Genomic DNA, 24,178 nt, shown 5'->3' on the forward strand with positions numbered 1-24,178 from the left:
AGTACATTTGCTTAGGTAACTGTGAAAGCATGAGTTTTTAGTGAATAAAGCTAGGGTCCCCAACACAGAGTCCCTGAACCTTCCATTTCTTATTTTTTAAATGTGTGTGTGTTTTAATCCCTTGGGTAATGCTGTGCTGCTAAGTGAGGCATCCAGCCCCCCCCCACCCTCATATCTCCCTTTTCCCAGATTGCCTCTGGGTCCCATGTGGGTGTTCTGTCCACTTTATTTCTTTGGCTGTTGGGGGAGGTTTTCCTGATTTTTGGTTGGAGGTGGTTCTCCCATAAGTTTTTTCTGTTATTGTTTTTTTCAGAGATGTATGGCTTGCCTTGGTTTTACTGGGGGGTTTTTTGAAGAAGGATAATTGCCTGTGGTTTTTTGTTTTGTTTTGGAGGTTGTGGGTGTTTTGCCTGTTGTGCGTGGAGGTGTCAAAACATCTCTGGTTTTTCTTCTGTGAAATGGGAATTTCGTGATTTTTAGATTTCCAAATGTGTCCCCAGGCCCCAAAACACTGGAACCCAGAGGAATCAAGCATATGCATTACAATGAACTACATATGATACTATGGAAACCAAGAACAGGGTGCAAAAAATGATTACAGTAGGTTCCATAGCATGAGTTCTTCACCCAATATGCATTTTGCTTTGTAAATGCTTTGTCGAAACTAAATAATGTGCATGACTTTCCTCTAGAAGTGCTGAGAGGATTAGTCATTGTTTGGAGCATGATTCAGGAAGGTAGAGTGCTAAGTGCTAAGCCTATTCAGCTTCTCTAAATCATTTACTGGAAAGAAAGCTATCAATGTGTATTATGGCACATGCATATGGACAAAAATTCAGATGGCTTGGCCAGTCATTTGCACTTGATAAGCAGTGCATCATTTATTCCTTCCCTCCTACATATAGAGACAAAATCACATTTTATTTGCCTACAGCTGGAATAATGCACACCTTCAGCTGTATGTTGATAACACTAAATCACAATCTATGCCAATTCATGCGGCATGAATGAACTGCTTGGTACAAATTCTTCAAAGCACAGCGTAAAAAACATCAGAACTACAAATATAAACAATAGTGTTGGAAATATCCCCCACGCCACCCCCCAAAAAACACCTTATCAGAATTCTAACATTTATCATTTAATGGCTTTTGTTCACGTGTATTTTATGAACATAAATGACAACAAAGCTAAGAAAGAAGCTGGTGAGAAATAGTAAAATTTTTAAGCATCTAAGACTGCAATCCTAGGTACACTTACTTGGGAGTAAGCCCCACTGAACTCAATAGGACTTACTTCTGAGTAAAAGCCATAGGATTCAGTTGCATGATGCTAAATTTGTTCAAAGGTATTCTGTCAGCAAAAGGGGGGAGTGAATAATTCATATGCTAAGTAAAAGCTATACCACTGAGCTTTTTTACTTCATATCATTCTCTTTTATAAGAAAGCTATTATTTCCCTTTGGTGCTAAACGACAGTATCCCCCCCCCCCGCAACCATTCATTTAGCTAAGATGCAAGTTTTCCCAAAAGATAGCATGAAACAATACCCAGATTTTAACATTTCAACTGAGTTCTGCAACAGTCTACATGCATTTCCATGTGTCTAATATTTATTCAGAAGTGTGGACAGGGGGAGGGGATTTAATAATTCCACAAAGATGATAACTGCCACACTTGTTCTTTCTGCAAGGACAGCACTTAACACTGATAAACATTCTGGACACACACAGAGTGATACTCACATAACAACATATGAAGACTCAAGTGTAAGAGCAGTGATGAATGTACTTGCACCTGATTATATCTAACACACTGCAAAACGAAGGACCCAAAATGCTACAGAGCTACAGTCTGAAAATAGTTAAAGACAGATCACTCAACTCACCGAAAGAATGAATACAAGTATCAATAAGGTCATCTAGGTTGGCTCCCTTGGCTAAGTGACCCAAAGACATTGTTATGTTGAACTCAGCAGTTCTGGCAAGATCTGAATGGGAGCAACAAATCTCCTCCAGCTCAACAGCTGCCTTTGGATCAATGCTGCATCCTTGTGAAGCTTTCCTAAAGGGGAAAAAATAGAAGAATTACATGTGAGAGCACCAACACTTAAGTGAGAAATTTAACAACAGTCTCTACAGCAGGTTGGAAAAGAAGACGCTTGACTATTAAGCTCACAGGAATCGGGCTATTCAAACATTCCCCTCCCACCTAGAAAATGCATCAAATAAGGTTCCCTGTTTTGTAGAAGACATTCCCTTCTACAAATGTACTCATTGCTCCATGTATTCTAAGAGCCACATGTGGCTCTCGCAGCACACAGACCTCTTCATTCTTGTGAAGACATTTTATCCATTACTTTTTTTAAAGCATACATTAGAAACAGCAAACAAACGAACAACCACACCTTGCACCGTCAATTCAATTCATCCAAATAAAACAAGGCAGCAAAAAAATACATCCCACTATATGGGAAAAAATTCAAATAAATGTCCAGCTTCTGTGGCACATTTTGTAAATACAAAACTGCAGAATTCTGGGAAACTGTATGCTTATTTCTATTGCAAACATACAAACAAACAAACAAACAAACAAACAAACAAACAAACAAACAAAAAGACAGCTTGAGAACATTCATAAAGTAACAAGCTCTGGTCCTCCGTCTAAGTTCTGGACACTAGGACTTCTCTGGCCTCCCCCACAACCACTTTTTGCAAGGACTAAACAAGCAGCTCCTGAAACCCATAAGACTTCTACAGCCACTTTGGAAGCTAGTTGCTCAGCAAGAGAAAGGCATTTTGAGAGATGGGTATCTGGAAGAGTGAGGAAGTGCTTGAACCTTTTTCCTGCCAGCAGCTTCAACCCTCCAGTTTCCGTACCCACAAGATGCTTCCTCCCCTCCCCATTCTGTGGGGTTCAAAACAAGTGTTCCAGGTTATTTTGGAATACACCCATTATTTTGATACATTTCATAGAGATTTGATCAGTTCTGTCACATGGATCGGATGCATCTCCCCATAAATTTTAGAAAGGCATTGTAAATTAACTATATCCCAAACCTTCGTGACTCAACTGATGATGCCAATTTTTGCTTTGACTCCTTAGCTATCAGTAATTTTGCATCAGCTTACACCTTATCATTTTTTTAAGAAGATTTATTTTATGTATTTTTATACCATCATACAAGTGCATTCCCAGGCTGGTTTACAAAAATTAATTCACCCTCCTGCTCCTTAGCACAAACCTTTAAATAGCCTAGTAAAACAGTGCAAAAATCCACGGCTATCTTAATAACTTGATTAAGCTAATGCCCGCACCATTTCTGGTACAATATACTTTTCCTTCATAGTTGTGTTACATTTTTTTATGTTTAGAAAGTAATGATATGCAGAAAAAACAGTTTATGGGTTCCTTCTCCTTTTTCATACTCTGAAATAGCCAGAGAACCAAGGTGAAACTATGCAAATAGACAGGGGACCTATTCTTAACAGTTCTCATTATGTTCAAAATGGAGTAGAATGTGCATGGTCATTAGGGTAGCACATGCATCCAGAGAACAGGAAGCTGCCTTTACACTGCATCAGACTGGTCCATCTAGCTCATTACTGTCCACAGTGATAGGCAGAAGCTCTCCAGGAGTTCAGATAGGGTCCTGTCCCAACCATGACCTAGCATGACCAAATTCAGCCTAGAGCTATATACAGTGGTGCCTCGCAAGACGAAATTAATTCATTCCGCGAGTTTTGTCGTCTTGCGATTTTTTTCGTCTTGCGAAGCACGGTGTCGGAAAAGTTTTGGAAAAGCTTCAAAAATCACCAAAGTCTTCAAAAACCTCAAAAAAGGCTACCACACTGCGTGCTATGAGTTGCTCCTCGAAGTCAAGTCGCAACTGTATTAACGGTTTTAAGAAAAAGGAAACAAACTTGCAAGACGTTTCCGTCTTGCAAAGCAAGCCCATAGGGAAAATCGTCTTGCGAAGCAACTCAAAAAAACAAAAACCCTTTCGTCTAGCGAGTTTTCCGTCTTGCGAGGCATTCGTCTTGCGAGGTACCACTGTAGTGAACTTAGATACAGTCCTTCACCTTCTCTCCAAATGAATGGCTGCCATTCACTTCTGTGGAAAATATGTAAAACGCGCTACTTGGGAACACTGTTGCAGAACGGGACAAAATCTGTTCCCTTTTTGGAAAAGCGCTCTAAAGTAATAATGGATGTTTGTTTCTGAACTTTTAAAAATGTAGGGCCACCCCACATTTTGAAGAATGCTCTGCCAAGACGAACATCCATTTAGGTTTTTAAATATATACATATCTGTAGAGGCCAAAGACCGTTACAATTAGGACAGAGGGTCCATGGCACATACCCGTCAACTGTCTGGGACATTCCGTTTTGCAAGAGCACAGTGGCAAAAAATGTGCAAGATCATGGCCAGGTATGTGCCTTGCGTGAGATTGTGGAGCCCCAAAATGCAGGTTTCTGGATGCCGTGCTCTTGCACAGGTCACGAGACTTGCATTGGAGTGTGGCCCGGAAGACACACAGCCCAGTTTTGCACTGGGACACGCTGGAGGGTACAGTGGGCACCATTCATATACCAAACACTACCACAGATATATCAACACTTTCAAAAGTAGGGAATTCATGCCTTGACTTTTGAAAAACAGGGGGTCAGCAGTACTTATGTGATTGGGAACCACTGCCCTAAAGAACTGTCAGATGAATATCATCTAGAACTGGTGATTTGCTGCTTTTTCCAGCTTGTTAGCTAGGAGTCAATCTGCATGCTCCTTTAAACACATCTTTGAATACTGTGGATTCCCATGGTGTTGTCATTTCCCCCCTTTTATTTTCAGCCAAAATCAGCTGCACAGAGTCCTAAGCAATCAGGGCTACAGTGTAGTTAAAATGGCAATTAATCCTTTGCCTTTTACCATTTTCCCACTGAAAATCCCCACTAAATTGGTTATTTGCTGCCATGAGCAATGCTGCACATCAGCGCTGCCCATCTTCATGTTCTCATCATTTTATGACGCCCAGGCAAAGAGGGAAGGAGGAAATTACATTTCACTCATCCAAAGTTCCACTTGGCAGTCCAAAGACAATTCCAGTTTAGGTTCCCCATCCCATTTCAGCCTCAGCAGCTGGGAAAAGGCAGCAAAAACTAGGCAAAGCACTTTCTGATTCACAGGCCAATGGAGATGATCCACCTTATAACCATCTCAGTTACTGATTTCCAGAGAAGTAGACATGTTGCAGGAAAAGCACAGTGTCTTGTGGCACCTTAAAGAGTAAAAAATGTTTTGTGGCATAAGATTTCATAGACCACCACCCACCTCATCAGATATTTACTCACATCATATAATTGCAGTCCACTTCATCAGCTATTGAGGCTTTTATAAGCTCACTTGTGGGGAGGGGGGAGTTCCGCCAACAGTCCCTTTCCGAAGGTTTATCAGTCAAGTGCTAACAGCCGAAAGAACTAACCCAGCAAGACCCAACCACTTTTTAAATGAGTTTTGCATTAATTTTAGTTTTCTTTTGATGCTGTTAGCCACTTTGAGTTACCACTGGCAGAGAAAGATGCGGTAAAAATCGAATGAATATGCTGTCCTACAAACACTGCCTCACATGGAGTTTCTGTCCTCACATCTTCAGAAATAAGATCAGTAGGAAATCTCTGCACCGACTACATCCATTATTACCTTCAGAGAAACCCTGTGGTTTCTCTGTAAGTGCTCACGTTTTGCATATATGAAAATGTCTTACAGCACTGTGATATTTGTTGCAGTACATTAATCACACTGCACAAAAAAACACCAGGCGACATCTAACCGTGAACTGCTAAAACATAACATACAAACAAACCCTTAATCACACAGTACAGGGACCCAAACTAACCACAAGCTCCCTCTGTCTGACAATAAGGGGAAGAGGCTGAAAGAAATTACACTGCAGTCAGACTGTAGACCCCTAAGTCACTTCAATTGTCCCTGGACATTAATTGCGTAGGGTCAAAAAATAAAATTGACTAAGTCTGAATAAAGGGTTGTCTTCAGTAAATTATACCCGTTACATTGTACTGAATGCTATGAATCTTGGAAAGTTCCTGCCCTGGAGGAAGTGTATCATAAGTCGTTGTGAACATGCTTCAGCTATAAAGCCACAACCAGCACAGTGGGGTAAGGGACTGTCATCTGCCCTGACTTTTTAATGTACCTGAAGAGAACAGCTGACTCAAACAGACCTGCTTGAAACATCAAGCCTGACAAGTGGTTGAGACTTCCTGCTCACTATTCTGGAGGAAGTGTGTAACTGGGGCCTTGTAAACATGCCCTAGGCTGGAGTTTATAGTCACAAACACAGGAGAGACAAGGGTCTGTCAGTTTGACTTGAGTAGTATGGACAGTCTCCCCTTTTCTGCCTCTGAATTAACCTGTGATGGGAGAGTAGGTTTGACAAGAGCGGGCTCTGGGATATGGTGACTCTTTTTATCCTGTACTATTATTGTATTAATTAGTTGTGACTCATTCTTTCTCTTAGTTTCTGATGGTTCTAGGGTGGGTATATCTGAATCGTTTATTATATTGGCTGCTAGAGTGAAAAAATAAATGTGTATTTTTTGCTAAAACAAAGGTTGCTGTATTCATGAATTTTGCACTGATATTTAGTCGAACTGTTATTTTCTGAAATACTGAACTGAAGGTCTGTTTCAAGTTTCTTGTAGCATTTTATTGTTAGATGGTGTTTCATGTTGTTTGCCTGTTGTGCTAGCATCTTTGAACTTCCTTTTGGAGAAAACAGCAGGGTCAAATGTATTATCATCCTATAAAGCTCTGATTGGTGATCTATTTATTGAGGCAGATTTCTGCAATATATTGCACTGGGGCATCAGCAGCAATACTATGCACATATCTGTAACACACATTTTATAAGTGCAAGAGTTTCGTTAAACATACTTAATGTTCATTCTGCCCTTCATAATCAGCTAATGGTCAGATTTTCCATGCTGCATACAGGTGACCACAAATCTGAAACCAGGCTCCTGGCAACCATGACTATCAGTCTTCCTAAAAATACTTAGCCTCTTTTAGCATCTCACAAAAAGGTCAGATGGTGCTAGACCCAGTGCTTTTTCTGTTTTTGGAAAAAAGGTGCCAGTACTCACCATGAAGTTGTTACAGTAAGTGCCATACTTTTAACATTTGAATAAATAAGGTGTTGGTACTGTGTACCCTTGAGTACCCTCTGAAAAAAAGCACTGACCATTTCCACACAGCACAAAATCATGCCTTTCTGGTGCTATGTGTTAAGAATATTAATAGTGAGACAGAACCACAGAAATCAAATCTATATTCTCATCAGTGCAGGTCTCACATTCATATTACAGACAATTGCAGAAACCCCACTAAAGCTCAATATATAATGCTAAACAGTGGACTAACATTACTACATGAGCTACAGGGAGCCTTGGGCTCACACTTCTGGAACAGCTGCAAGGAAGCAGTAGGAAGCTTTGGTTCATTCTTGTAATACCAAACTATGGATTAATGTTATGCCTGAACACAGCCAAGGTGTGTAGATCCACCCTTAAGAGAGGGAGGGGTAAAGAACATGCAAGGATGGATGTTTGTCCCCAGTATCTTCTGTGTAATTTGGAAAGGGTTTGTCTATATTTTTTATAATTCATTTTACTGTACTACAAATTCCCTTTGCAAAAATTATGTGGTCCTACAACAAATATGCTTCTGAATGCAGCAAGCAGCAGAAGCAAGCATTTTTTAAAACAACAACAACAGGGTGGTAGAAAAATTACCGTATTTTTTGCTCTTTAAGACTCACTTTTTCCCTCCTAAAAAGTAAGGGGAAATGTGTGTGCGTCTTATGGAGTGAATGCAGGCTGCGCAGCTATCCCAGAAGCCAGAACAGCAAGAGGGATTGCTGCTTTCACTGCGCAGCGTGCTGTTCTGGCTTCTGAGAGTCAGAATATATTTTTTCTTGTTTTCCTCCTCCAAAAACTAGGTGCGGCTTGTGGTCTGGTGCGTCTTATAGAGCAAAAAATACAGTAGCTCACAATATTTATTTGTAAGAAGTTTTGGGGACCCTGCACAATTTGTGTGGTGGCAGGGAGCGATTTCTCCCTGTGTTCCTTGGGGGAAGGATTCAAGCTCTGAGACAGCTTGCCAATGTTGCTCCCTCTGCCCCGCCAAATCTGACTTCACATTTATGCCCTGGGATTGCACTAGAAGACAAGGGGGAACTTCCACTTCTTTCCCCCATGCTCCCTACTAAGGAAACCACTGCGGAACAGATTGGTGCCACCTTGTTCCTTCCACTGACATACTGAAATGTTGTTCATGACGGAAAAGCACTGTCATGCGCTGCCCATGGTCAATACCTGTTTGGGGAGGGAAGCACTTTGACTTCACCCACCCAATATTTTCCTGCAAGTCGGCTACTCTTTTACTAAAGGTAAAGGTCAACGCCTAAACTTTGGACCGCCAGCCCCCTGGACACCCAGTGCAGAATCATGAGCGGGATCTAATTATATTAAAGCCTCACTTGTCGGTTCCATATTTATTAGTGAAAACGAAAGTGAGCCCTTGACCTAAGCCTCCTGATGCTCTGCTCATTTGGGCACACAGAAACAGAGGGGCACATTTTTGGCTAGGTTAAAGGAGTAACCTTATACAGAACCAGCTGGTCCTCCTTTTACTTTTCTAATTGAAGTGCGTGGTGTGTGTTTTTAATGCTTCTCTCAGCTCACTCACCACCATCCATATAGAAACGTCCAGCTGCTTTGGGAAAGGGAAGATGATAGATAGATAGATAGATAGATAGATAGATAGATAGATAGATGATAGATGATAGATAGATAGATAGATAGATAGATGATAGATGATAGATAGATAGATAGATAGATAGATGATAGATGATAGATAGATAGATAGATAGATAGATAGATAGATAGATAGATAGATGATAGATAGATATAAACTCCATCCACTCCTCGCCCCCAAGCTGAAAAAGTTCGACGCTTCCCCGCCTTGCCAAGCGTCTTTGTTCCCCGCTGCCCACCGTGTGGATGGAAGAAGATGCCCGTCGGAAAAACAAAAGGAGGGAAGCCGGGACTCAGACGAGACGTGCGCCAGCAGCTGAGGGGAGCGAAGCAGCTCGGGCCATCTCTACGGACACTTACAGGGTCGGGCTCCTCCTGCTCTTGGCGGTCTCCATGTCTGCGCCGACCTCAGCCCTCCCGCCGGGTCGCCTCGAGGCTCCCTCCGAGCGCCGCGCGCGCAGAGCTCAGCGCCGACTGGCCGCGCGCGCATTGCTGCCCGTCTCCGCCGGCGCCCTCGTGCCGCCCAGGCTGGCGGGGAAGGTCGAACTTTTGCGCTCGCCCAGCAGCGCAGTCGAAGGCAGCCTGGAGCGCGGAGCCGGAGGGGAAGGGAGGGGCGGGGCCGGGGCTAAGCAGAACTTCTCCCCCCTCCCTCCCTCCCTCCCTCCGGCTCGAGGAAGTGGTGCTCCGAGGCCGTGGCGAGTCTCCGGAGGTGGTGATCCGCGCGCGAGGGTTGGCTAGATCAGGGCTGCTCAAAGCCCGTTCCTTCCTCGCCCGAGAGGGACCTCCTTTCTGGGGCAGCCGTCGACTTCGAGAGGGACCGGCGCCTTTTATTTTATATATATATATATATATTGCTCGTTTGGGGAGACCCTCAGGCTTTCGAAAGCGGCGTCACGTGGCGGAGACCCCGGGGGGGTGCGAGGGAGGGAGGGAGGGGAAGCTGCACCGGTTGAATTTCTGCCTGTCCTGTAGCGCTTACCCAAACCGTTTTGCTGGGAAGAAAAGGCGCCTCGCGGAGCGGTCCTGTCCTACGTTTGCACTTGTTTCAGTGGGATTTAATAGGACTGCTGTCTCAGCCTGCCGGGCCGTGCGCTTTGCTTAAGAGTAGCCTCACTGGCAGGCTCATAGACGTGAGATTTCCCCCAGGTAAAGGGTTTGGAAGACTGAGATCGGACTTTCACATTTCTTTGCTCCAAAGAGCTCTTTCTGTCAATATACTTAGTTACAGGTAGGTAGCCGTGTTGGTCTGCTGTAGTCGAAAGAACCCCCCCCCCCCCAAAAAAAAAGAAAGAAATCCTTCCAGTAGCACCTTAGAGATCAACTAAGTTTGTTATTAGTATGAGCTTTCGTGTTCATGCTTGGTATCTGAAGGAGTGTGCATGCACACAAAAGCTCATACCAGTAACAAACTTAGTTGGTCTCTAAGGTGCTACTGTAAGGATTTTTTTTATTTAGTCTGGGGAGATTGTCCGCATCCTTATGGGCATTGCTAGTGCCTTAAAAATCAATAAAAAATGAGAGCTTTGTGGCTCCTTAACGGCTAGCCAACTTATTGCACATTTTGGGGATTATAGTTTATTTCATCAGATGCATGAAGTGTTACCCTGAGTTGACAGGTGTATGGGGTCAAAAGCAAAAAGTACAGTATGACAATTCTATGCAGTTGGAAATAAGAAAAAATCACAAGAGCGATAATTGGTGATAACAGAATCATCCCAGTTTTGTCTTGTTAATTTAACTCAGTGGCTCCCAAACTTTTTAAGGCTGCTGCCCCTTTGGTTCCATAAACTCATCCCCAGGGCATCCTACCCTATAAAAAGCAATATTCAGAGTAGTGGTTTGCACAACCCACTTAGGAAGATAATAACATAATAAAATTCAGAACAGTAACAATTAATTCCCATATGGGAATCAAACCAGCAACCTTGGCACTACGAGCATCATGCTCTAACCAACAGAGCTATCCAGCTTCTGTTCCTGGTTTATTCTACTCTTATTCTTACATGAAATCTTGTGTTGCAATAAATCTTCATGGTTCCAAAAGACTCACTTGTGCTCATAGCTCTTCACTGGCTCTGTGCTCGTGCCAGGAAGAGTGAGGCCGAGAGGAAAAGCTATAGTTCAATGGCAAAGCACATGTTTGCATTCAGATCCCAGGTTCCGTCCCTGACATCTCCAGGTATAACAGGGAAGGCCAGTGTGTGAAATCCAGTCAGACAACCTATTTATCAATTTCTTCGCAGAGAAATAGACAGCATTGGCTTTTTAAATGAGCATTCATTAAGATTTGGTTTGTGAAGCATGGACCACTTATAAACACCATCTCCAACCCTCAAAAGATTCCATCAACGGTGTCTCCGAAAAATTATACACATTTGGGAAAATAGGCAAACTAATGGCAGTGTACTGGAAGAAGCAAAGATCACCAGTGTTAAAGCAATGATTCTTCAACATCAATTTTGTTGGACTGGTTATGTTGTTTGGATGCCCTGATTATCGTCTTCCAAAGCATCTACTCTATTCCGAACTTTAAAATGGAAAGCGCAATGCTGGTGGTCAACAAAAGAGGTTTAAAGACTCTCTCAAGGCAAATATAAAAAATGTAGTATAAACACCGACAATTGGGAAACACTGGCCTGCGAGTGCTTCAATTGGAGAACAGCCTTTACCAAAGGTGTCATAAAATTTAAGATGCTTGAACTCAGGATGAAAGGGAGAAATGGGCTAAGAGGAAAGCATGTTTGGCAAACTCTCACCTTGATCAACTCCCATCCGGAAACCTATGTCCCCACTGTGAAAGGATGTGTGGATCCAGAATTGGCCTCCACAGTCACTTATGGACTCACTGTTAAGACCAGGTTCATAGAAGACAATCTTACTCGGCTATGAGTGATCACCAAAGAAGAAGACATACTGATTAGTTTGTAGAGTGGTTAGAAGATGTTGGCTATTTAATGATTTTGTGAGGTGGTTTTCTTCTGTTATCTTCATTGCATAAAGTCCTATATTTGAAGAGGGTTTGTTGTGAATGACCCCCACCCCATCAACTATAATTGTGCAACCTAAATTCCAATCCATGCTTCAGAGAAAGAGAGCAGCTCAAATCTGTGCTTTGTAATAACGCAACAATGCAGTCCCTTAGCTTTATCTTGCAATGTAAGTACAGTGGTGCCCCGCAAGACGAATGCCTCGCAAGACAGAGAACTCGCTAGACGAAAGAGTTTTCCGTTTTGGAGGTGCTTCGCAAAACAAATTTCCTATGGGCTTGCTTCGCAAGATGACAATGTCTTGCGAGTTCCTGCTGGTTTTTTTCCTCCCCCCCCTCTTTTTCTAAGCCGCTAAGCCGCTTATCAGCTGATCTGATCAGCAGATAAGCCGCTAATAGCGCTAATCTGCTAATCCGTCAATGGGCTTGCTTCGCAAGACGAAAAAACCGCTAGACGAAGAGAATCACAGAACGGATTCTTTTCGTCTTGCGAGGCACCACTGTACTTGTAGCAGGTCTCTGAAAGGACCAGTACAACCACTTTTACAAGCACAGTAAGTAAACTTAATTCCTTACAATGCAAGATTAACCTGCACACACAAACACAAAACCCCCATATTGTGTCTCTGGAAAAGGGAAGAGAAGAAAAAAAGATTGACACTGTGGACTTTTCATTAAGAACTCATAACTCAGATGTGGAGCTGAGCACATAGTGGTATTTATTTATCGGTCTGTAAGAGGTTTTTATCTACCACATTTCAGGGGAGATTACAAAGTGGTTAACATAATAAGATTAAAATAATGAGTATTCATAAAAATTATGCAATAAAACAAACAAAATAAAACCAGAAAAGCAAATGGGAGGAAACCCCTTATTGAAATGCTGGGTTTTTGTCATGCTTGGTTCTCACACTAGGTTCCCTCTTTTCCCTGTAGAGACAGTTGGGGGAGAAAAGGGCCACCGCAGCTGGAACACACTGGTGTTTCTGCTGCTGCTTCCATCTTCTCAGGCTCAGAACAATATGGGACTTCAGAAGCCTCCTGCGGTGGCAGTTGCAGGAGGAAAGGAACATCTCGGCTGGAGCACTGGGAGCTAAATGGTAGAAGCTCAACAAGCTGTTATAGTATATGTTTAACTGATTCATGCCCCTGGGGTGAGCAATAAATGTGATTGGCTGTTTGTAGTCCACTCAGCCCAGACGTTCCCATGGGAGGGCACAGAACTCATCATGCTATCTGATGTCACATTCTGTTAATTATTGAGATCTTTTTCACCACCAGCGTTTTCAATCGCTGAAGTGCAAAATGTGGAAGTAAAATCCAGAGTTGTTTACCTACCAACATTTTAAAACTGCAGGGGCATATTAGTCCCACCAAACAAAAAATTCCTCACTTCCTGTCTTACTCAGCACGCCTTTTATGACCGACATGTTGAAATTCCCCTTCTTGACTCATGCTGAACAATCAGGTGTTTTAACTTGGATTACAGTGTCCATTAAGCATAAAAATATCAAGATGTTTCCTACTGTCACAGTGCTGAACAGTAGATTTGGCTTATTTTCTGCTCTATGTTTTGTCTTGCTCTGGTTGCCAGGCATTGTGGGGTGCAAAGCGGTTCATCCTGTTTCCCTCTCTGCACCACTTCGTTAGTATTATTTTTGGCAGCTTCCTCTGCTAAGTAGTTTTAACTATGGAGCCAGAAATATAGAATAGAATAAAAGCAAGAGAGACCCCATGTGACTTAACTTTCAAGGACTATGCTTTGATAGTTTATGGCATTGCAGTTAATATGTTGTGAGTTGCGTTGTTGCAACTGTGATATAAAATTGAAAATTAATAAAAACATTTTCAAAGAGACGGAGAGAGCGAGCGCCAATGTGGTGTAGGGTATCGGATTAGGAGCTGGGTGACCAGAGTTCAAATCCCCACTCAGGCACAATCTCGCAGCCTAACCTACCCTCACAGGGTTGTTGTGGATTTTAAATGAGGAAGGGCAGGACCATGTATGCCCATTTGAGCTCCTTAGAGGAATGCAAATGCAATACTAATAACTGAAAATAATTATTATAATGTCGAGAGGGATAACTGGAAGTTATTTGGTCCAACTTCCTGCTCACTGCACAATCTGCTGGATGTTCTACAGAACCCCTGACAGATGGTCAACCAGGCTCTGCTTAAATGCCATCAGAAAAGACAGGCATCTTTATGCCTTCAGTATGCCAGTATAAAATAATTTACAATAGTACTTGATGTCTCATCACTGAACAAAATGTGCAGAACCAAGCTGCAGAAGTGTTGAAAACATAATTCAAAAAATGACTCAAAATTGCTTAAGGCTCAGTTCCTTGTGAGGTGTCCTGGGGGCCATAGGAGTTTGTGGCCTCCCTCTCTTTGTAGAGCACCTGTTGAGGCCTCCTTTTTGCAGATGCTGAAATATACCCTCTGCCATCAAAGCTTTGGTGTTGAGAACCAAAAGAAAGTGCCCTGGGGACTCATTCTCTCAACACACACTGGAACTGGAGCGTGGAGGGGGGAGGCGGGATTGCAAGAATAAATAAGTAAGCAAGCCAAAGGAAGAGAGGGGAAACACACAGCTTCCACTGAGATTTTGGGGTTTGGTGGCTCCTCCACCACAACCACCCCTTTTGGTGCTCTCACCCTGTGAGGTTGCTTTTTTACTAAATATGATCTTGACCCAAGACCAGCCTGAGACCTTTTGGTTCCTGAAGCAGGTTTGCCACCAATGCTCCCGCCCCGAGCATGCTGCCTGAGGCAGGTCACTCCAGGTTACCTCTCCAGTGTGCCTGCTATGCTAGAGCAGCAAGCTAGCTTAAGGGCCATAGGGCAGACCACATGGTAAACTTTCTAGTCACTTTCCACCCCTCAAATTTGCTGTCTGAGGCAGCTGTCTCACTCTGCCTTTTGGTAGGGCAGGCCCTGCCTTGACCTAAAATAATGATGATGATGATGATGATGATAATTCAGATTATTATTGACTACAGTAGCTCTGAAGGATTAAGTAAAAATCACTTTCCCTTTATTGTTAAAATGTTTATTGCCTATATTATTAGGTAGTTTGTTCCAATAAAAAAACCTCTTGACAATGGAAGTAGATCTTGCCATCTCAGTTGCTGTATTTACATTTAAAATTTCTAAATTCAGGAAACAGAAATTAGTTACCCATAGGGATATCTTTTGGCACAGCAAACAGGGATGATAAACAGAGTGTTGTTTTAATCTTTTCAAAATGCTTTCAAAGCTTGCTGTTGTGAGATGCTGATGAGGAAGTCTTTGAAGATAAAAATAGCTGAATGAAAGACAAGCCTTTAACAGCTTCTCCTCCTCCCCTCCCCCAAGCTAAATTTAGTTTTATTCAGTCTTTACAAGGCAACTCATTTCTTGTGGGCACATAGCAACATCAGTAACACCGTGGCACAGTAAACGTCGTAAGAGTGCTTCATTTTTAAAGTAGAGTTCAAAAATCTGTCTGGGATTCAGTAGTGTCAACATAATACATTAAATTCTATGCAATACTATGGAAATAGACAATTGTCTTCTAAGATAAGAAATTGTTTTACTTTTTTTGGCCATAATTGAAATACAACCGACTTTCCCCCCTTAACATCCCAAGATGTTATCGTAAAAAGTCTTAACTTTTGGGACAGCGGGTTTGTTGCACATGACATCCCAATCAACTAAAATTGTACACCCTGAATTTGCTGGAATACAACTGAATCCCATGCAAAGAGAGTGACAGTCTAGACCAGGGGTCTGCAACCTTTATGACAAAAAGAGCCACTTGGACCCGTTTCCAAAGGGGGAAAAAACTGGGAGCCGCAAAACCGTTGCAACATTTAAAACAAATATATCTCCGGAGCCGCGATCTGACAGCGGGCGGGAAGGTGATGTCGGGATGGTGCGTGACTAACGCATGCACTGCCCCCATGTGACGTCACAGCCAGTACAGCGCCCGCCACAGTGGGGAGTGTCGGGGCGCACAATGCGCCTCCTCCCCTCACTAGTATCCGCCCCGGAGCCACGGCAAAGGTGTAAAAGAGCCACATGCTGCTCCGGAGCCGCGGGTTGCAGACCCCTGGTCTAGACTCTAGATGCACCCAACTGATTATTTATTTATTTATTGTTAAATTTGTATACCGCCCTATTCTCACAGATCTCAGGGAGGTTCACAACAAACTTGCATGCAAGTGCATTTAATGCAACAATCTAGCATGCAAGCGCATTTAATGCATCTGACAGTCAGGATCGCAATGGCTGCACCATCTTAGAGAAGAACTACACTTTTCATGGTTCATGCACAGAAATACGAGATATCCTTGCCAAAGAGGGAAACATCTGGATTTCTACAACAAATAAGGGGAGGGGGAAAGAGAAACTGTGTTTAGATGTCTTAATTTTCTTGGGCTGTTCGATTTCCTCTCCCCATTAAAAATTAAGAAAGATGGAGAGCAAATGCAGCAGCAAGAAAAGCAGCTCACATTTAACAGCTGCTGTTGCCCCAGGTGATCTAAGGAAGAAGTCACTGTTGACTGCCCTCTGCATGGAGAGAATTACCCTGCCAGCTGGCGAGGAAACGAGAAAAGAGGCATGCTGGGACCAAGCCCATAGGTAATAAACCAGCAGGCAGGCATGCTGGTCCTCCAAAAATATATACATTATTTTAAATGGTAAAATCTTTCGAGTATGTTTTTTATCTAAGAAGAGGAATTCATGTGGGGGTTTTTCCCACTGAAGCAACTATAGCAGTTTACTGCATTCCCCTTGGAGCAGAAAACTCAGATGAGGGTGGATTAGAACCCTGGTACAGTGGGACCTCAGGTTAAGTAATTAATTCGTTCCGGAGGTCCGTTCTTAACCTGAAACTGTTCTTAACCTGAAGCACCACTTTAACTAATGGGGCCTCCTGCTGCTGCCGCTCCGCCGGAGCACGATTTCTGTTCTCATCCTGAAGCAAAGTTCTTAACCCGAGGTACTATTTCTGGGTTAGTGGAGTCTGTAACCTGAAGCATATGTAACCTGAAACGTATGTAACCCAAGGTACCACTGTATTTCCACTTCAACTCCAGCCCTATATCTACTAGGTCACACGTTCAAAAACACAATTTTGCATTCATCTAAGACAAATGAATGTAGCTACAGGGGCCTAGCCAGGTTTTTTGACCCAGGTGAAACTTCCAGAGGGTTGCCATTGAGGATCCCAGCCTATGTGTGAATAAATGTGCATGGTGGGTTGCCAAACTGGGTATTTGACCTGGGTGAAGCCAAGTTTTGCCCTGTATAAAACACAGAGTAGTGTCATTTTATGTCCATATCCTGGCTGCCCCCCTTATGAGTTACAAGTTTGTGGAGGACAAAGGAAACACTTGCTTTCTATTACCACAAATGTGGTGTTTGCTCCCAGTTGTCAAGACTCATTCCTTAAATAAACCTTGCCTTGCTGATGTGAACTGATTTCCTGCGTCCACCCTGGTTCCAAGCTGCTTCCTCGCTTGATTGGCCCAGCAAAAGAAAGCAGCCCCTGATGATTCTGTCATGACGATCTGTAATTGTTTTGAAGCTTCTGTATTAAAATTGTTCCCCCCCCCCCGAGGCAATCCTATACTCCAGTTATGCTCTCTTGGGGTCCATAGAATTTGGCACAAGCCCCACTATCTTGGCAGAACACAGGGGAAAACTGACGTTGGAACACCTCAGGTGTGTCAGAGAACATCCAAAAAGGTTTAGGATTGTGAGCAGCCCAGGGGAGCAGCAGACTCTGAACATATCCTATATTCCTCCAAACCATGGCCGAAGCCAGGCATAGGCAAACTCCGGCCCTCCAGATTTTGGGGACTATAGTTCCCATCATCCCTGACCGCTGGTCCTGTTAGCTAGGGATGATGGGAATTGTAGTCCCAAATATATGGAGGGCCGGAGTTTGCCTATGCCTGGCCTAAGCAATGATGCAACTTTGCACCAGCCCCAGACCTAGTGCAATAATGTTCCCGTGCATTGACATAAATGAAAAGGGGGGAAATAGACAGTGCTGCTACTAACAGGGTGGCCCAGTGGTTGGAATGTTGGAACAGAACCTGGGGGAACCAGCGTTCAAGTGGGTGACATTGCGCAGTCAAAACTGCAGCCCAAGCTAGCTCATGGGCTTGTGATGAGGGTGAAATGTGGAAGATGAGACTCATACACTCTCCAACTTGAGCTCCTTGCAGGAAAGGTGGGATATAAATGCAATAATAAATAGAATAAAAGAAAACAGCATAGGAAATGCTCAGCACGCAATCACACCCTTGTTGTTGTTTAGTCGTTTAGTCGTGTCCGACTCTTCGTGACTTCATGGACCAGAGCACGCCAGGCACTCCTGTCTTCCACTGCCTCCCACAGTTTGGTCAAACTCATGCTGATAGCTTCGAGAACACTATCCAACCATCTCGTCCTCTGCCGTCCCCTTCTCCTTGTGCCCTCCATCTTTCCCAACATCAGGGTCTTTTCCAGGGAGTCTTCTCTTCTCATGAGGTGGCCAAAGTATTGGCGCCTCAGCTTCACGATCTGTCCTTCCAGTGAGCACTCAGGGCTGATTTCCTTAAGAATGGATAGGTTTGATCTTCTTGCAGTCCATGGGACTCTCAAGAGTCTCCTCCAGCACCATAATTCAAATGCATCAATTCTTCAGCGATCAGCCTTCTTTATGTCCAGCTCTCACTTCCATACATCACTACTGGGAAAACCATAGCTTTAACTATACTGGCCTTTGTTGGCAAGGTGATGTCTCTGTTTTTTAAGATGCTGTCTAGGTTTGTCATTGCTTTAATCGCACCCTACCACCCAGGATATTAAACCAGGGAACCACAACTTGGATGGAAGGATGTGGTGCATGGAATTATATCTCTTGGGCCTCAGGTTGCATACAGTTAGAGCATACAAGGGGATACTCTGGTGAAGGGAAAGGGGCAGGGACCATACCACTGAATAACATTAAAAAACAACCCCTGGACCTGCAACGTTTTGTGTCTCCTTTCCAACTCTTATGAGTAGGATGGTTGAATTTTGAAAAGAGATTCATATAAAAGCTCCCTTTGAAATTGTTGCGTCGAGATGTTAAGAACCCAGAAGTGTCACTGAACAAAAATAACCTGGTGCTCTGTTAGGTGTTCATTTGCACATGTGGTTTTCCTTTCCCTCAAACTTTCCCTATTTCTCCAATCTCTTGAAAAACTTCTAAGTGAGTGGGCGTCTGCCTACTCCTGTGGAGTGACTAATAGGTTAAAAAGTCCTCTTTTGTTTCCTTGATGAAGAAAACAAACTGAACCTAATGGAATCAAGAAACAAGGTATGTGGTTGGAGATTCAGGTGGGAAGCAGGTTGACTATTGTTTTAGAAGGTTGCAGTGGTAGCGGAAGACTGCCAATAAACAAGCCAACATTAGTCATTTTTCCTGACTGGAAGAAATTCAAATTGCTTCTGTCAGGTTGTCTGTATTTGCAGCTGTCCCTATATAAAAGGGATTACTGTATCTCCAGAATCTGGTCTGTTAGCTGAAAATATTTGATGTGCCATATGTGTGTGTGTGTGTGTGTGTGTGTGTGTGTGTACACACACATATATTTCAGCCTTGTTTTCCAGGTCTCTAGGTATTTAAAGATCTGACTGGAATAGGGAATGTACTCAGGCTCGGGTTGTACATATGTGTAAGTAAACCATATATCATTAAGTCTCCATGGTCCCTCATTCCCAAAAGGAAACACAAACCCTGGATAAGCACCTAAAAACCTTGGAATATCTTACTGCTGAGAGATTAGGATGGAATGTAACAATACTTTCTGAAACCACAGAACTACATTAGGGGTGTACAACAAGTGGGTCATTTAATTTTACTTAAACTTTTGCCTAAAGTTTTAACTCAATAATTTCCTATGAAGGATTGCTGTGCCATGTATTAAAATTCACAACGTCCCACTGTATTTTTAATTTTTTTTACAATGACTCATACACTTAACGTTTCAACAACACTCTGGTTGCTAGGGTACGTGTAATCAGTGTGACATCTAAAAGTTCCTGTTAAAAAGAGTTTTAGGTTTTGGAATATAAGGAACAAAGCTTCACATTTATTACCTTCATAAATACCCCCTCTTAGTATTTAATTATGTAAATCAGCTTGACATTTTAAAAGTCTTCAAAGAAAATTGATCTTTAGAGTTCACAGTCTCCATCTGATAACTATATGATATATTCTTTCCATTTTTGTGAATGATCTCCTGCCATCTTTCACTTGCAATATGGAAGTTCCCTTGCTGATTTCTTGGGACTTTATCTCTCTTCTTCTGTTTAATTTCACCACAGGGCAAAAAACAACAACAGACAATAATCATGTTTCTTGCCTGCAAAAAAGACTTTTCAAGGAGTACAGGCAGCTGGGGCAAAATGCAGCCCAGGTACAACACTCCTCGGTTCCAGTGATTTCAAAAGGAGGGTGCTAAACTCCACTATTAAATTAATAGGATTGTAACATTGGCTGGATTGTACCTTTGACATTCTGAGTAGTGTTTCATAGTCCAATGGAAAGTGCAGATTTATTACTTTTTAAGCCCTAAATCAATGGTCCTCAACATTTTTCATTCTGGGGGCATGTACACCCCCTCCCCACTCGGAAACATAAAATAAAACACAGACCAAAAAAGTAGGTAACACTTCCCAAATAAATAAAAGAAAAAAATTGTAGAAACCAACAGATCCCCCCAAAAAGCCTGCAGAGCACCCCCACTTGGAACCCAGAAACATTCTAAGGGAAAGTCAGGTAAGAGGGTGGGGTGGTTGCATCCCTGCATTTTGTTTCCAGCTAGTCCAGCTCCAATTATGGTAACAAAACAAAAAAATAAAAATACTAGGGGCAGGGGATCTGGGTGGTCACAAAGCAGGGAGGTGTCTCCATGACACACAGTGCCCTCAGTGTCACAATGGGGACCCCAATCTCTAAAACATTAAGACCAGAATGCTTGCCTTCCACTTGAGCCTTTCCGCTGTAACATGTATTTGTTGGAGGATGTGGCGTTTGCCCATTCGTTTAGAAAATGTCTGTACAGGGGAGAGAGAAAGGGTTAAAATGTAGACCAATCAGAAAGCCGGAGGTGGAGCCTACCTGTTTATAAAAGGGCTTAGCCCGAGCTTTGAGTTAGTTGGTGGTGGTTAGTTGGTTGGTTGTTTGGTTGGGAAAGGCAGTTGGAAATAGAGAGACAGTTAGTGCAGTGGGTTCTTGTGTGAGGGGAGGTAGAAGAGATAGAGACAGGATAAAATAAGACTATGAAGGTAAAGAATAACAACATTTGGAATGCAGTTAAAGTTTGTTTGTGTTTGAAATAATCTTTGTTAACTTGAGAACCTGACTGGGACTAAGTGATTTACCGGGGACTGTGGGTTAAACCACAGAGCCTAGGACTTGCCGATCAGAAGGTCAGCGGTTCGAATCCCCACGGTTCGAATCCCCGGGTGAGCTTCCGTTGCTTGGTCCCTGCTCCTGCCAACCTAGCAGTTTGAAAGCATGTCAAAGTGCAAGTAGATAAATAGGTACCACTCTGGCGGGAAGGTAAACAGCATTTCCATGCGCTGCTCTGGTTCGCCAGAAGCAGCTTAGTCATGCTGGCCAGATGACCTGGAAGCTGTACGCCGGCTCCCTCAGCCAATAAAGCGAGATGAGCACCGCAACCCCAGAGTCAGCCACGACTGGACCTAATGGTCAGGGGTCCCTTTACCTTTACCTTTACCTGGTTGGTGGCAGCGAATTAGTGGTGTACGGGTCAATAGTCCGTGAGACGACCGGGGGCTCCGTACAAACGCCACAGAGGGTCTTATCATCATTTCACCAGTCACCACCATCAAAAAAGGGCTTTCTCCAGGGTTCATTCAGTACTTTATCCCTTGGTGGGCACCATGTTCTCTGGAATTTGTCTGCAGAATGGTGAGAGCCCTGGAGACCAAGTTCTATGAGGAAAGATCAGAGGAACGAAGTATATTTTAGCCAGGAGAAGAGGTTATTAAGAGGGAATATGATACTGTCATTTTCAAAGGGATGCCACATAGAGGTGATGAAGCACATTTGTTTTCAATGATTCTAGAGAGCAGGGCCCAAACCAATGGAGTCAAAATACAAGAAAGGGAGCTTCAGCTAAACATTAGGAAGAATTCCTGATAGTATGAACTGTCAAGAAGGTAGTGGGCTCTTTTTCACCAGAGGTTTTTGAGTAGAGGCTGGATGGCCACAGATCAGCATCTGCAACAGATGGGTCTAGATGTCCTTTGAGGTCTCTCCCAAATTTTATGATCCTGGGAAATCTGCTTTGCCCACTTCCGGTGAGCTTTTCATTGCCATTAAAAAAAACCCCTCATGTCATTTCAAAAAGCTTATGGACTTAGCTGAGTTTTGTATTGGCTACGATCCCCTAACTTTGTGTTTGCTGCTGATGCTATTTATTGCTTTCATACATTAATTAATGTTGGTTGTAAGCCACTTTGGGCATTGCAATGCAACAGAAAGTGTATCTATAACTGTTTTTAATAAATAACATAATAAATAAATGTTATTTTCTTGAGGAAATGCATGCGGAGTTGCACAGTATTGAATGTACCGTATTTTTCGCTCTATAACACGCACCCGACCATAACACGCACGTAGTTTTTAGAGGAGGAAAATCTGTAGGCATGCCACCCTTAGGCATTCCCTCCATAACACGCACAGACATTTCCCCTTACTTTTTAGGAGGAAAAAAGTGAGTGTTATGGTGCAAAAAATACGGTACTTCGGGAAATTGCATGCCTTAATTAAAATAATATGTGTTACAAAGTCTGTCCTACCCAAGCATTTTAAAGTAGTTATTATTTAAAGTATTAGATTTTAATGGTTTGTCATTGATTGGTTGGCTATGAGTTTTGACATAGAAAAAATGGGCAGCTTCAGAGAGAATTTCAAAGAGAAATTACAGGGCATTTCTCAGGTCTCTAATGTAAGATCAGCAAGAAAGTCAGAACTGATTTAATCAGTATAAAGACGAAAGAATCTGATGCACTGGAACCATTTCAAAATTACTAAGACAAAAAATGCCAGCTCCCTAAGAGTGCTATAGAGATCTGTGCTTTTAATAGACAAGTAAAATCAGGAGGTTATACGAGACCATCTAAGCGTCACATCCAGAGTCACTCTTGGCTTTCTCACTCATTCTTCATCCACATAAATATAGGAGTAACTTGAGATGTGTCCAGCAGAAGAAGGACTTGCATTTAGCTGAGCAAACACAATTGAACTGTCTAATTAGATTATATCGCTATTAAAGTAATATCTCTGAAGCAAGACATTACAGTGGTACCTCAGGTTACAGACACTTCAGGTTACATACGCTTCAGGTTACAGACTCCGCTAACCCAGAAATAGTAGCTCAGGTTAAGAACTTTGCTTCAGGATGAGAACAGAAATTGTGCTCCAGCGGTGCGGCGGCAGCAGGAGGCCCCATTAGCTAAAGTGGTGCTTCAGGTTAAGAACAGTTTCAGGTTAAGAATGGACCTCCGGAACAAATTAAGTACTTAACCCAAGGTACCACTGTACTCATTGCATTAAAATCATTATTTGCAGGTGTACCCCATTTTAACTCCAGGCAAGTAGATGGGAGCAAATGCATATCACAACAAATGATTTTGGAATAATGGCAGCTGCATGCATATTCACAGGGAAACAGGCTGTGGAAAAGGCTACTGTCCACAGATACGTTTGTACCGGTAAGTTGTTTCAGGTTGCCTTGGGCAAGTTAAAGCGACTAACAAATTTAATTAATTAGTTAATTAATAATATGCTTCAGAAGAATAGTTGTGTTTTTGTTTTGTTTTTGTTTTGGGTGGTTCTTGCAAAAAATCTTATGGCATCTTTTAAAAGCTAACTAGTATAATTGCAGAATGACATTTCAAAGGCACGTGACCACTTTGAGGCCCAAAATGCTGAAACGTGAAGAATAACAGGGCTGTTCATTTAATAACTTGTATCATAGTTCCTTCGGTGCCCTCAAAAGAGACACCCATGCTGATGTTTTCAGTATGCAGATTATTTACATTTAACTGATTAATTGACCAAATGGCACCAACTCCTACATGTCTACTCAGAAATCAGTCCTGTTGCATTCAGTAGCAGGTTTCCTTCCAGGTAAGTGTGTACAGTATAGGAGTACAGCCTAAAAAGTATCATTGTTTGATGGAGGAATATAGCTTTTGTACCATATCTTTGTACCATGGTTTTTGTTTCCTCCTCTCACATTGTAATAATGTGAGTTGTAATTAGTATGTGAAAATTAATTTTTAAAAGATGCACATGGAA

General features: G+C 42.7%; 1 protein-coding gene and 1 long non-coding RNA gene across 3 annotated transcripts in view; both read right to left on the minus strand.

The window, feature by feature from the left end:
• RASGRP1 (RAS guanyl releasing protein 1) overlaps positions 1 to 9,623 on the minus strand; it is a 43,999-nt gene extending 34,376 nt beyond the window's left edge. Inside the window, exons 1-2 of the mRNA XM_082239940.1 lie at positions 9,195 to 9,623; positions 1,888 to 2,063 (exon numbers count right to left, since the gene is read on the minus strand). Coding sequence (XP_082096066.1) covers positions 1,888 to 2,063; positions 9,195 to 9,229 — 211 coding nt within the window. The 5' untranslated portion in view covers positions 9,230 to 9,623. The remainder of the gene's footprint in view (positions 1 to 1,887; positions 2,064 to 9,194) is intronic.
• Positions 9,624 to 15,930: 6,307 nt separating this feature from the next.
• LOC309542744 lies at positions 15,931 to 22,281 on the minus strand. 2 transcript variants are annotated; one of them, XR_014224394.1, is made up of 4 exons: positions 21,588 to 22,281; positions 20,827 to 20,901; positions 17,272 to 17,356; positions 15,931 to 16,181 (listed from the first exon to the last, which is right to left on the minus strand). It is a non-coding gene; the product is annotated as an uncharacterized lncRNA (long non-coding RNA). The 2 variants fall into 2 exon arrangements; XR_014224395.1 differs by lacking the exon at positions 21,588 to 22,281 and having other exon boundaries at positions 20,827 to 21,450.
• Between the last annotated feature and the right edge of the window lie 1,897 nt (positions 22,282 to 24,178).

Source organism: Podarcis vaucheri (genome assembly GCF_965113315.1).
Source record: "Podarcis vaucheri genome assembly, chromosome: 1".
Taxonomy (NCBI): domain Eukaryota; kingdom Metazoa; phylum Chordata; class Lepidosauria; order Squamata; family Lacertidae; genus Podarcis; species Podarcis vaucheri.